Source organism: Python bivittatus, unplaced genomic scaffold (genome assembly GCF_059951505.1).
Source record: "Python bivittatus isolate LINGU-HERP-01145 unplaced genomic scaffold, Pbiv_v1 ctg000700_np1212, whole genome shotgun sequence".
Lineage (NCBI taxonomy): Eukaryota > Metazoa > Chordata > Lepidosauria > Squamata > Pythonidae > Python > Python bivittatus.
This window is the reverse complement of record NW_028277098.1, coordinates 7855705-7870638: the sequence shown is the minus strand read 5'-3', so window position 1 is coordinate 7870638 and position 14934 is coordinate 7855705. Positions and strand designations below refer to the sequence as shown.

The window sequence follows — 14934 nt, the reverse complement described above, 5'->3', positions numbered from 1 at the left end:
AGTATCTACTGTATATTTGTGTATCTTAGGGTTTCCGTATCAATGTTCCAAAACTCCAGGTGATTACTACAGTATATGGCCACAAAGAATTAGAGTTTCTGTATCTCTTTGCTGCTGTCCAGATATTTTCAGCCCGTTTCTTGTAGATTGATTGATTGATTGATTGATTGATTGATTGATTGAACAAATTTATATGGTTGCCTGTCAGAAGGAACTCTGGGTGGCAAACAAGAGTAAAAACACAATACTGTTATAAAAACTATTTAAGTGAAACACATCATTGAAGCCTCAATAAAGCTCACATCCATAAATCAACTGCCCTATGCCAGCTCCATCAACCTCCTGGTCCCAGTTCCTGGGGAAAAAGCCAGATTTGGAAATTGGCTGCCGTAGTTGACATGATAGGGAAGTTGCAGTATACAGAGTTTGTGTTCATAGTTTTTTTCTGCCCAAGTTTACTGTTCTGGGAAAATTGTCTTAAAATCAAATAAATAGGTTACAATGAATGAATGCATTTTTTCAACTATTTTACTTCTAGTCTCAAAACTGAAAGCAGCATGTAAGAGTGCAATCTCTCTGTCTCTCACATGCAGACAGAACCCTAATCATTAGTCTCTACAGTAACTCTGTCAAGTTGCCAAGAATTGGTATTTGTAGCTATTTGCAGTAGCACAGGCAGCGGGAACCAAGAATCAAGGGCTTTGTTTCCCGGTAAAAAAGGGGAAGGTACTAATCCAGTGCTTGGTGGCACCGCTCCTTCCCAACAGGAAGAGCATTGCCACTATGCCTGAAGTTCAGCACCATCATTAAAAGCGATATTCTCCTCACTGCCTACCTCACTCGTGGGCGTCTGCCAGGCCTTTAAGCACAGTTACATGATCAAATTCCTATAGGAGTTGTGTCAAATATTATAATGCAATTATTCTGCTTCAGTACACAGAGTAGTGGAGTTCATGACAAGGAAGGGGAGGAGGAGATGAGAAGGGACAGGAAGAATTTGATGGAGAACACCGCAAAGCCTTCGTTTAAATAATTACCAACTCTGCTTGCCTGCAACAGATTTACTCTGTCAGAAGCCTAATTTCTGTTATAAACTTATGCCTTGCAAGTTCCTATTGGCCAATATTTTGACAGCAGCTGTACAGGTTTATAGAGCATGCCATATAGCAAAGGTGGAAAAAGAAAGAAAAAAAATCTCTATTCAAATGCAGGTATTAAACTGATTCTTTCACATTTATGATCAGAAGCAACAGCGACAGTCCTGAAAGAAGCAGTAAGAATTTCTTCAGCAATTGAAAAAGGATGAAAATATATAGTAGCTTTTTAATAGAGTTGGTATCATGACACAATATCCAGAAAGTGGGACATTAACTTGCAGGGTGGGATATTATTATTTTGTTTGTGGATGCTGGCAGAAACAATGATTTGCCAACACAGAAAGATTTGTGCCTTTCGATCAGTGCTGACCTAACGGCCAGCAACATTTGTCTGGAAATAGGATAGCATTTATACAAGTATATTCCAAACAATAAATGTTAATTGAATTGACAACATTTGGAAATTGGATGCCAATTTGGTGTTACTGTACCAAAAGTTATGATTAAAGGAGGGAGAAGTATTGCTTTTTAAAATAATGCATGAGGATTTAGGAATTCAAATATACTGCTCATACATAATATGAGCTTAAATACACCTTAAGGCAATGGGAATCCAAACCAAGCAAAGTAATTTCCAGTGGGCATGTCACAGGCCTGATAAATTGGGCAAGGCTTTATCTCACCATGAGACATGGTGAGAAATGAAATGAAATGATAAGTCTGTAGCCTTACAGCAAATGTAGCCAACCAGCAAAGCAACTCTGCACCAGCCCCCTGCTTCCTCACTCGTCTTACTCACATTGTACAGCACTGTAGTCCATCCTTCCATGGTAATGCACTGGAAGACAGTCAACACAGCAAAGAGAATGTTGTCAAACTGAGTGATCCCATCATTGGGACCAATCCAGTCTCTGCACTCATAACCTGCAGGGCATCCTTGCACCCCACAGGGATGTGGTGGGTCCAGTTCTTGTAATTCACCTGCAATCAGACAGAGGTTAAATCATTTATATATATATATATATATATATATATATATATATATATATATAATATTAAATATATTGAGCAATGTCAACCAAGAAAGTTACAATAAAACGGGAAGTTCCTACATGTACTGTATTTATTTTATATATATATTGCCTTTCCTTTGACAGCACCAGGTGAAGAACATGAGGATTTCCCCTCCCCCCAGTTGATCAGCACAAAAACACTGTGAAGTAGGCTGGCTTGAGAGAGAACAATTGGCCCAAATTTGGTCACCATCCAAATCTAGCACTGTAATGACTGCATGACACTGGGTTTCTATAGTTCCTTTCTCCCAGGAAACCTTGGGCTCCTTGCATGGTGAACAGTTAGGTCAGTGTCAGGGATGTTCTCTCTGCCAAGACCCAGGGAATTACTGTCTTTTGACATCCTTGGCTTTTAGCTTCCTGCTTATCATTATGATTGTGAAATGCAGGTAGGAAAGCAGAAGTCAGGTGGGATCTGTCTCTCTACCTGACCATTGTACTGATCTTCCTTTCTTAGCTAGAGAAGATTAATGGCTATCAGGCCGAGCAGTGGCCCAAAGGGAGAGCATATGTAAGCATGCTCTGCTTCTGGTCACTACTTCTGGTCACTTCTTATTCCTAAGGTAAGTAATAGCAACCCCCCACCACCACCATGCCCCTCAGGTCCTGGTGTGCTGCCTCGTCATGGTGGAGGTGGGGAGGTTCTTGGAAGGGATGAGTAAAGAATGTTGGGAGTATATGTCAAAAGTATATATTCCCAGCAGGGTCACCCAAGGCATGAAGGTCATCCCAACTGCCCAACTAAACCAAGCAGGCACCTATAATGGGCAGCAGCAATATAGGAAGATGCCAGAGGCATCTTAGTGACAATGGCAAAGGCATCAATTCACTGTGTGGGAGAAAGCAATGGTAAACCACTCCTGTATTTTCACCAAGAAAACCTCATGGATAGAATATATAAAATGATTCATGATATAGTGCTGGATGATGGGCCCCTCACGTTGGATGGCACTCAACATTCTACCGAGGAAGAGCTGAGGATCTTTTGGAGTACTAATGGTGTTTATGACATGGCTAGATTAAAGCCTTCAGGATATCTAGGTGCTGAAGTTGCCATACAGGAAAAGAAAATCCATAGCTGCAAAGACAGAATTATACTGGGAACATGGAACATAAGAAGCATGAACACGCATGAACACAGAAGAGCTAAATTTAGTGAAAGATGAAATTAAATGACTACAGATTAACATTTTAGGCATCATCAAATTGATATGGACAGGGATTGGACATTTTCAGTCAGAAGACCACACGGTTTATTACTCAGGACATCAAAAACAAAAAAAGAAATGAAGGGTATAGCAAGAACAGTACTTGGCTATAATGCAGTCAGTGACCAAATAATATTGATTAGACTTAGTGGACAACCTTTTAATATGATGATCATTCAAATTTATGCTCCAACCACCGATGAAGAGGAGATCGATGAATTTTATGATCAAGTCCAATTTGAAATTGACAGAACATGCAAACAAGATGTGTTGCTTTTGATTAGAGACTGGAATGCCAAAGTTGGAAACATTAAAGAGGAAAATGTAGTTGGATCGTATGGTTTAGGAAACCGAAATGAAGCAAGAGATTCTTATACATGTCTGCCACTCCAATGATGTCTTTGTAGCTAACATTGTCTTCAAACAACCAAAATGACACCTCTATACATGGACATCACCAGATGGAGTATATAGAAATCAAATTGATTATATTATTGCTAAAAGGAGGTGAAGGTGCTCAATTATAGCATCAAAGACATGGCCAGGTGCTGACTGTGGAACAGATTATGAGCTGCTCATGTGCAAGCTCCAAGTTAAGCTAAAGAAGAAGAAGAAAGTCAGTCAGTTTCCACAATTTGATCCTGAACATATACTCACCTTTTTCAAGGAGACCACCTGGAATCACTTTGAAGTCCTGTACCTCATTGATAGAGAAGCAGAAGAAATATGGTATGAATTTTAAAAAGTTGTTAAAGATGAAAGCGAAAAGAGACTGCCAAAAATGAAGAAACAGAAGTAAGCAAAATGGATGTCAGAAAAAACCATAGAAATTCAAAGAAGAGAAGCCAAAGCCAAGAAAGATAAAAGCTCAGAAAGGAACTTAACAAAAAGTTTCAGAGAGCTGATAGAAGAGACAAGAAGCAGTATTACAACATCTGTAAAGACATTGAAGATGGAAACAGGCATGGAAAAACAAAGAAAATCTTTCAAAAGATCTCCAAACTCAGAAGGAGGTCCCAGCCTTGAATTGGCATGCTAGCCAATGGACAGATAGTAACCAATTCAAAGTAGTTCAAACAAAGACGGAAAGAATATATTGAAATACTGTGCAATTGAGATACCAGCATCCAAGACGCCTTAGAAGACATTCCCTACTTACAAGAATCTCTAGTACTATAAGATGAAGTTTGATCAGCACTGGTAATTACTAAGTCAGAAGGCTACAGGAACTGATGAAATACCTGCTGAAATATGGCAAGCAATAAAAGAAGAAACAGTCAAGGTTCTAACCAAGCTATGCCAGCAAATCTGGAGAACAATATGGTGGCCAACTGAATAGAAGAGTTCAATCTACATTCCAATACCCAAAAAAGGAGACTTAACAGGGTGTGCAAACTACTGTACAATATCCTTAATTTCACATGCTAGCAAAATAATGCTTAGAATCATTCAATGCAGATTAGAGCCCTACATGGAAAAAGAAATGTCAGATGTTCAAGATGGCTTTAGAAAAGGTCGGGGAACATGATACATTATTGTTGATGCATGCTGGATCATTGAGAAAGCCAAATAATCCACACCAAAAAGTCAGCATGTGCTTCTTTGATTATAGAAAGGCTTTCGATTGTATCAATCACATCAAACTGTGAAATGTGCTCAGAAAAATGGAAATCCCAGGACATGTCATTTTCCTCATGAGAAACTTATGTACAGGTTGGGAAACCGCAGTACAGACAGAACTTGGGGAAACAGATTGGCTCCAGGTAGGCAAAGTAGGGCGACAATGCTGCATACTCTCCCCTTATTCAACCCATATGTTGAATATATATTAAGGAAGATGGATTGCAAGAAGATGAGCATAGTTTTAAAACTGGAGGAAGAAGCATCAATAACCTTCATTATGCTGTTGACACTACCCTTATAGCTGAAAATGCACTCAGCAGAGCAGCCATAAAGTCCTGATATTTGAAAAGATACTCAAATGCCATGATTTGTCTATACCTTGAAAGATCAAAATTGTGCAAGCTATGGTATTCCCTGTGACACTCTATGGAAATGAAAGATGGACTTTAAAGAAGCAGGATAGGAAGAATATGGACACTTTTGGTGTTGGAGAAGACTCCTGAGAATACCATGGGCATCCAAGAAAAAGAACTGATGGATCATTGAACAAATCAACCCAGAGTTCTCACTCGAGGCACAAATGACTGAACTCAAATTATCTCACTTTGGACACATTATGCAAAGACCCAGCACTCCGGAAAAAGCTCCAATGCTGGGAAAGGTGGAAGGAAAGACAAGAAGAGGGGGACCAGCAGCAAGGTGGATTGGACTCAATTATAGTGGCGATGAGCACACCGTTGACAGACTTGAAAGAACAGGTTAGGGATAGATCATCATGGAGAAGATGTATCTGTGCGGTCACTAGGAGCTGAAAACAACTTGATGGCACATAAGCAATCAATCAAGTAATAGCAAACATGTCCTTCCTTATCTTCGCAATATCCACATCATTCAATGTTAGGATACCTTATCAGGCCACATAAGGTGACAATGAGGTCAGTGATCTATCTGAGCTGGCTCTTGGCCCTAAAACTCTCAGCAACAGAGATGTATTAGCAGAAGAATAGGGATGTCTTAGCTGAAAAATTACAGCAAAAGTGTTCGCTGAGGTAGAAGTTTGGAAATGCTGTCCGCACAGCAAGTATTCCAAGAAAAAAGGAATTGTTAGCATCAAGCTACATTTAATAATAATTAAAAACAAACTGGGAATCAGTCTTTTTTAATGTAACTTCCAATATTTGTCACCTATCTCATCCAATTCATCTCAGACTGAATGTTTATAAAAGTAATACAGAGCTAAATCCAGTCTTGATCATTTATGCCTGGGAGAATGAAGCACAACATGCTTGCCTATCTTAACCACTCTATTGAAAGAGGCATCCAAAGAAATCATTCCCAAATCTTACCACTTCTAGCCTTCTTGAAAAAGCTGGGGAAAACATAAATCCCACCATTTGCAGGTTCTTTTTTTCCCTCCTGCAGTCCCCAGCCTAACTGGGCCCATTTTCAAACATTTTGCTGTTTTCTCCCCCTGCACCAGATCTGGTTCTGTTCTCTTCACTGTTTAGAGAACGAGTGTGCTGATGGACAATGTCTTGAGCACCTCTGCATATTTCTTCCAACTTTCCACTAGGTTGGGAAGAATAAAAGTGTAAAAATTGAAAATAGTTCTCTTGGAATAGATTCCTTTGGAAGTTGTACATAGCATTTGTGACGACTGTGACAATTCAGTTGGTCCTAAGAAAGGTATTATTCTGTAGCTTTTTTTATTGCAGAAATCCAAAGGAGAAGAAGGCATCTCTGAAGTTAGCACACTGAAACACACTGCATCTTCTTCACAGTAGTTTAGCCCAATTTAGCATTAGATTTTATTCCCAAATCTAGTGTTTTAACTTTGGCCACTTATGGGAATGGCACCCATTTTTAAAAAATGAAGGAGGAAAAACATAGACATCTCCCGTGCATAGACATCTCTCTTGGTGCTCCCTGACTACCTGATATATATTTTTTAATTCTTTTAATTTAAAGTAAATAATTTAAATAAATAATTTAAAATTATGTATAATTTATATTTATATAATTATAATTTTAATTATAAAAGTAAAGTTGGCATCCTGCAAAGAAAAAAAAGGTGTGTACGGGGGGAATAGCAGATAGCGAAAGGTGGTATGGGGTATGCTCTGTGTTTGTAAGGGTTTTGTCTGCGGAGTTCTGATGGAGCAGTTGTGGACTTTTATGTAGGGTGTGTGTCTGCTTATATTAGTTTTTCTGAAATGGGTATTTTGTTCTTTAATATGACAGTTGAAGGCTTGAGCAGTTCTTGTGTTCAGAGAAGAGCTGGCCTGGGTGTGAAAAGATACTATTGCCAGGGAGAATTGAGGAAACTGAAGAGAAAAGCAAAAAAGTACAGTTTAGTCTGGATTTTTATCTTTTTTATCATTTGTGCCTCGTGTCATCAGGAGTTGGCATGAAACACACACATGGACAGAAGTATTCAAGATTCATGGTTAATAGGCCATAGGGAAAAAATCCCAATAAAAAAACATGTTTTGTTTTCAAACCATTTTGTTGCCCAAATTACAGTAAGTATTTTTGCCCAGAGGGCATGTTCAGACCTACAGAACAAATCTTTGCAAAGCACTGCACTAAATTAGATCCTTAACTGTATTTTAAAATTCCAGGACTAGAATAAAGTCAGAAAAGGGATAGCAATACCTCTTACCTGAATTGTTTACATAGCATGCCTGGTGTAGCTTTCCACTATAAAATTCCAAGCCAATAATGGCAAACATCAGGATTGCAAAAAAGAGGAGGAGACCAATCTGGAGCAGAGGTACCATTGCCTTCATGATGGACTTCAGTACAATCTGTAAACCTTGAGTAAAGAAAAAGGAGAAACGTACAATTTAAAAGAAACATCAATCAACACATTATTCCTTTGGGAGAAGCAGAGCGACAAAGAAGTGTCACACTGAAACACGTTCAGAAAAACTGTTATGGTCTGGCAAATACAGTACATATTATAATCAAGGGAAGGCAAGACTCTAGCAGGCAAGCAAAGCTCATGTCACTGAAGGAGGAAAAAGCCAATTTTCATCCCCCAAAGCAGCAGTTTCTTTTCCATTAGAACAAGATTCCCAAAGTGTTACTGTATGTTTTGCTCAAAAGAAAATATCTCTTTTCTCCAAAGTTCTCCACAGTGTGGTTTTCCCTAATGTAAGATTGCAATATTAAATTTTTAATGATTTGTTACATTTGTCAAATTTTCTAGATTAGGCACAAATTATTGTGATTCCCATAACTCAGTTTATTACTTATGAATTGAATTATTCTGGTTATAGTTGATTATTTTTGCATAATAATCTAATTTTAATACCGACTTCTTTTTGTACTGACATAAAACTTTGAATTGATATAAAATATTGTAATATGCAGATGTATATTAATGTCACTTGGAAATGTTTGTAGCTACAGTACTTTTATAAAGTTTGTAAATGTTTTTATCTCCTGTTTTTTCTTTGTACTCCTACCTTGCTTTTAATTTGATTGTACTTGTAAAATTAATAAATGAATGCATCTGAAAAGAAAATACTCTCTTTCCCAAGTGCTTGTGAAACAAATATATCTGCATGTAGCTTTTTAAAAGGTATGCAAGCCTTGGGACCTATATTTTACTTGTCACCCCGTGGCCCTGGGTATCACCACATATATCTTAAGTGAGCAGATAGAGATTGTGCAGCACTATGCAGAAGAACTGAAATTCAGCAGACTCAGAATTGGTGGTGGTGGATTTATTAGAGTTATCTCTTGCCTTTCATTCAGAAGCTCAAGGAGCTATTTTCCTCACCACAATAAACCTGTGAGGTGGGTTGGGCTGAGAGACAGTAACTGACCCAAAGTCATCCAGTAAACTTTCATGGGTGAGGGTGCACTAGAACCTGGGTTTCCCCAGTGCAAGTCCAATGTTTTAATCACTGTACTATGTTGGCTCTCAGGAATTTCCTCTGACTCCAAAATGAAAACTCTGGCTTTTTTCCTTAGTGCAAGCAAGTACAGGTAGTCCTCGGTTAACTACAGCAACTGGGACTGGAATTTCCATCGCTAAGCAACAGAGTCAAAAGTTCAATGTCATGTGACCATGTCGCTTAACAATGGCAGTTCCAGTTGCCATCGTTAAGCGAATTCTGTGCCATTGTTAAGCACGATGTCACATGGTCAGCATTTGCAGCCTCTTGCCAATTTCCACACTGATTTTGCTTGTCAGAAGCCAGCAGTGAAGATCGCAAATGGCAATCATGTGACTGTGGGGATGCTGCAATGGCTGGAACTTCAAGGTCTGGTCATATGTATCACTTGTTCAATGCTGTTGTAAGTTCGAATTGTTGCTGAATGAGTGGTTGTTAAGCGAGGACCGCCTGTAATCTTTATTTCTCAAAGCACATGGGCCTGATCAATGGCTTATTAGCTCACCTTAACAGTGGCTGCCCTAATATGTCTCCTCCTTTTCCCCAGAGCCAGTTGCAATGTCATGATTACCAGCCCTGACACTATCCTGATACATTAGATTTCAGATCAGTTTGGGCAGGTCTGGTGTGGTCATCTGGTAAGATCATTGTAGCTCCTGGTGGGATGGTCCACATAGCTAGTTCACCAAGTAGTTATATGCATACAGTATTCTAAACACGTGAGAAATAGATGGGGTTACTAATTCTCAAGGTCTCATCTTCTCAGCATTCTCCTTTTCCAGCATCACCTTATAAGTATATTCAGAGCTAACAAGGTAATGCTCTTTTCCCCTAGATTACCAGTCTACCAACTCCCTTCCTGAATCTCAGGTTCAGAGGTACCTGAGGACTAGCATCCTGATTGTTGAAACTATCTTTTATTTAACATCAAATAATTTCTTAAATGTCAGTCTGGAATTGTATGCAAATCTCCTGACTCTAATAAAGTACTCCCCTGCCTACGCTACAGGGAAATAAAGATGTTCACTGGAAACACCAATCCTGCTCTGCAAGGAAGGAGAACAACAGTAGGCCAAGGTGGGGGAGATAAACGAGATGCTTACTAGGAATGCCTGAGACGAGCTTCAAGGGTCTGAGCACTCGTACCGCCCGCAGAGTCCGCAGGTCCACATGAGTGTTAAAATGTGCTCCTGCTGTTGCAAGGATGCTAGAAACAAACAGGAAGAAACAAAAGTTACTAAACATAGCTCTTGGGCAATGCACATAAGCCTGCCAGTCTCCCTCCCTCCCTGCAGGAGGGGGCGTTACACACACCAGGCACCTGACAGCCAGAATTGGTGCACCTTACCCTATGCTGTGAGTCAACAACCAATTCTTAGCCTAATCTTAGCTGAGCAGCAGTTAAAAAATATACACTAGCTTTGGGACTCACATTTTCCAGCTCAGTCTGTGACTAGCATTAGAATTAGGAGTCGTAAACTCAATATACCAGATCCCTACCAAGAGGCTTGAACAGGAAAGTCTTGGCAACTGGGGCAAGAATTTAGCAAAATAGTTGAGAAAGACACAATTCTCACTTAAGGCACTAATATTGCTCCTTAACCCTGCAAAAAGCAGCCCAAATTTGTGGAAGTTTAAAAAATGTTGAAATGTTGACTTAGTAGTACTATAAGTCTCTACAATTTTAAGATACCACTATCCCTTGAACTCCCCCTCCACAAAAAAAACAAAAAACAAACCCAAACGTTTGAAATGCTGAGAACCACCCAGTCTGGGGCTGTAAATTAGGTACTAAAGGCTGCATACAGTCCATGGATTACCTATCCCTGCACTAATGCAAGCTTCTTCTACCTGGTGGTTTCCAAATATGTTGGAACTGCAGCTGCATGATGGCTGAGAATTCTGGGAGAATTAGATGGGGAAAGGGCTGCCTTTTAAGATCCGTAGGGTATGTACGGTACTGACTTTGTTTCAGTATAGTTAATAATGGTTTCCAGCATCTGTCACCTTAGACATTTTAATAATGGAGAGGAAATTGATTGGATCAGTTGGAACTCAACTGCACATAGATCCCATTGGAAGCAATATGAAAAGTTAATCACAAGTAAGGATGGATTATATCCTAGCAACGTGACTGAAGCATCAGGAATGGAGCACATAGCATGTGTTTCATCTTGTCCACATCCACTCAGGGCTATTTCCCTTCAACAATCATGGTTTTCCCTAAATGCTTTTATTTCATTTTTTTTTTTTTTTTTTTTGAGTAACAGTGGCTTTATGCCTTGCCAAGTGTAACATGTTTCAAAGTTTCAAAGTCACTGTCAGTTTTATTTGGGAGGCGCTGCCAAGGGAAGGTGCCCACAACTTTTACAATAGGGATAAACTGGTGAGTTTTCTTGCAGTGTTACAGAAATGACTATCTTGCTTAAAACATACCCACGCCCACACCCACACAACTTTGAAATTATTAAAAGAAAATGAAAAATTGGGATATACATTTTAGTAATCAAATAAATGAATGAATGAACTAGAAGAGATTCCCTGGTAAGCTTAGTATATGAAATTGAAGATGAACAGAAAAGACTTAAAAAAAAAAAAAAAAAAAGCACTACACTAAATGTGTTGGAATGAATGCAGTTGTTTCAAACGTACATAATTGCACACAGAAAATTGAACTAAAACACAAAGCCAAAACAGCAATTTGATCTTGCAGTCACAGTACTATGTTATTGGTCATGCAAAATACGTGCCTCTTTGTTGCATCTCCTACTCCTCCCATATTAAGATGTGTGTGGCTCATATTCATATTCTAAATACCGTATTTTATGTCATGCAGTCACTGAGAAGAGGCGTGTAAAATATTTTATGGTCAAAATGCTCTGTCTGTAGCATGTCCCATTTTGACTTTGGAATGGACCATTCAAAGTATACTGTTCTGTAACAGGCCAATCCAAATACTTTGAGATGGGGTCATTTTCAGTACACTCATAATGGCCCATTCCAAGGCCAGAATGTGCATGTTGAAAAGAGAATAGGATGTTCCAGTTTGGAACATTTTAACCATGAAATATTTTGAAATATTACTACTACTGAAAAGAAACTGCATTTTGCCTGAAACACAAAAGGATTCCAGTATAGTTCCTACCTGAAAAATTCACAGTGATTTCAACAGGTGCTAAGTCCAACTAAATCTGCATCCTGACTTAAATGCACCCACTAAAATAATTTAAGAATTGTTAAGTATATCTGAAAAGTTCAATAAACATATGCCTCCAACTGAGAAGGATTTGAAAATGGAGAAGGCTAGTAAGATATATTGCAAACAGATATGGTCTTTTTAAGTGCTTCTCTTCTTTGGGTGGTACATAACAACTGTGCAGATTCTAATTGTATAAGGAAAGGACTTGGTGAAAGGCTATATTTTCCTTAAATCAATATAAAGTTTTTTTAAGCAGTATAAAGAATAATATGGTGGGAATTATAATGGGCAGAACAGCAAAAATGTGCCAGAGCTTCATCCAAGGCAAGGTAATAAGACCCTGTCTGGAAACAGAGCCAGCATTCAGGACCTAGCAACACAGGAGTCCAGATGGTCTAGCAGAGGGGAGAAACCTAGTAGAAAGCCACATATGGTCAGTGACCACAATGAGTAGACCTTCCTGGTGATGATGTCAGCAAAGTGCTTGTAGGAGGCTTTGGCACAATTTAGTTACTCCTTGAGGAGGCACAAAGTGGACCTGTGGTTTCTGGAGAAAAACAGAACTTTGAAATGGGCAAAAGTTGGCTAGTAGTCAGGGCAGTCAGAGTAGTAGCCATAGATAGCCTGAACTGGAGACAACCAGGTGCAGGCATGAATTGCCATTAATTAATTATCTCCTCTTAGATATGATGATTGAGCAAGTTTTGTCCCAAAAGATTTGGTGAATAAGCCGACAGTCTCAGGAACAATAGAAAAGCCATAACAAGGAATGAAATAGGATGACTTAGAAAAACGGTGAATTGCTACCAGAGTGGCTTTTTGGCCCTAACATATGGTAGTTCCATAATAAAGACCAAAGAAACTCTGTCCCAATGTTTAGCTGGCTTAGTGGTTAGGAGTCTGTCATGATAACATGTGTGGCAGAAATAACCAAAGGCCTTGATATTTGCTGGAACATGAGACGATGTGTCAGCCCTTTGAGGCAGATGAGATTAAGAAACAGGCACAGCAAAAATTCCAGAAATACTCTTCATTGCAGTATGGTAATACTGTATTGTTTTATACTAAAATTAAAGCAGGGTAATTTTGAGTTTCTTTTTCACTGTCTCCTCTTTCTCATAACTGAGTAATCTTTTCACAAGCCCCCCCCCCCCCTTAACAGCTCACTCATTCCTTTCCTATTGTCAAGGTCAGCTCTACGTTGCTTTACATCATCCAAAGTCATGGAGCAGGAGGAGGATTATTTTAATACTCAAAAGTTTTCAGTTGGCAGGCTGTTATGGCAGAATTGAAAGACCTCCTCCCTCAGGGAAAAAGGGATGTACAGCCAGTTGCTATTACATAGCTCTCCCCATTCTTAAGGAAAAAGAGAGGCTGAAGAAATGAAATCTCCAGAAAGGTCATCTATCTGAACCTGCACATAATGGGTTTCTGTTCTTGTTGAGTACCGATTTGATCAGCCTTTCTTCCAGCCACTGGAATTTGGTGGTAGGGTGGCAAAGTTCTGCAAACACACATGGTGGTAGGAGAGAAGTTGTAAGGAAGGATATATTATAGTTGGCATGATAAAGCATCAGCATGCCTATTCTGCAAACTAGAGATATAAAAGATGCAAAAGTTAAAATGAGAAAAGAATTGTGCCTACTTGACCTGGTTTCGTGTGAGTCAATGGGAAGTTTGTAAATGAACTGGATGACAGAGAATGAGCTAAGAATGAAAGTCAATTTGACTAAGAGGAAATGCCTCTGGAGCATAAATCTCACATATAAAGATCCTCTTTCTTGTTAAGGCCAATGAGCAGCATGATGAGTGCAACAGAATTAGAGATAAACTTATGTTAACAAAAAAAAAAAGTATTACATTACATCCCTGAGCACCCAAGTGTATTGGGGGCTGGGATTTCCCAAGATAGAACAGACTCAGCTTTGGCAGAAACCATTTCCCCTTGAGAAAATACTATAAGGCAGGCAAATTAAAGGCACATTTCTCTAGCTTAACATAAAAGTCACTGAAGAACTACAAAAGCTGTTTGATGTAAATAGCTAGATCCTTACAGGAAATCAGCAAATAAATCCAAATAAAGAATTAAAAACTTGTCCAACATGTTCAATAAATACAATTTATAAATCCCATGAAGACTGAGAAAGTGTCTGAATGGTATAACTATATTCCAACTTCCCATAACAACATCAAGGACTATTGAATAGCAAGACTCTCTTTCATGCAAATTAGATTGTAAGCCCCTCTGAAATCAAATTTGGTAAAAATGTGTGCTTTCTGCAATCATACTAAGAATTCAGAGATAAGGGGGAAATGGCAATGGTCCCCAACTGATTGCAGATTTCAGGATTTCCCAGAATGGTAAAAAAAAAATGTAATGAGAAATCCAAATAAGGTTTCAGTGATTCTTGACAGTTGTAGATGGTGTGTGCCTGTTAAGTTCTTTGGCAGCTGCCTCAACCAAAAGTGATTCTTCCAAACAAGATTTATTTATTTATTTATTTAAGAAACTGACACACACTTGTTAACAGTGTTTAGAATATTTATTGAGATGAACAGGATAGAATTACAAGAATTTCAACAACTGAGCTATTTCTACTGTTAGAACCATGGAATTCTCGGCTATTAGAATTTAGAACCAATTTACTCCTTAATGCTTTAGGGCAGAATCTTCCTTAGTTTTTCTGATAAACTTCCTGTGAACCAGCCAGACTTTTTTTTTTTTCACTGAAAACAGAGGAACTTGTAGTACCTATTTACAAACCATCCCCTGAATCTATCATCTATGCACTGACCATTACAATAGCTAAGGATCTGTGTACTCTGAGA

General features: G+C 38.8%; 1 protein-coding gene across 1 annotated transcript in view; it reads right to left on the bottom strand.

Annotated features, from left to right (window-relative positions):
• Positions 1 to 14934, bottom strand: part of CACNA1E (calcium voltage-gated channel subunit alpha1 E) — a 281325-nt gene that overhangs the window by 184997 nt on the left and 81394 nt on the right. The window contains exons 4-6 of the mRNA XM_088153792.1: positions 10010 to 10113; positions 7664 to 7816; positions 1897 to 2078 (exon numbers count right to left, since the gene is read on the bottom strand). Coding sequence (XP_088009918.1) covers positions 1897 to 2078; positions 7664 to 7816; positions 10010 to 10113 — 439 coding nt within the window. The remainder of the gene's footprint in view (positions 1 to 1896; positions 2079 to 7663; positions 7817 to 10009; positions 10114 to 14934) is intronic.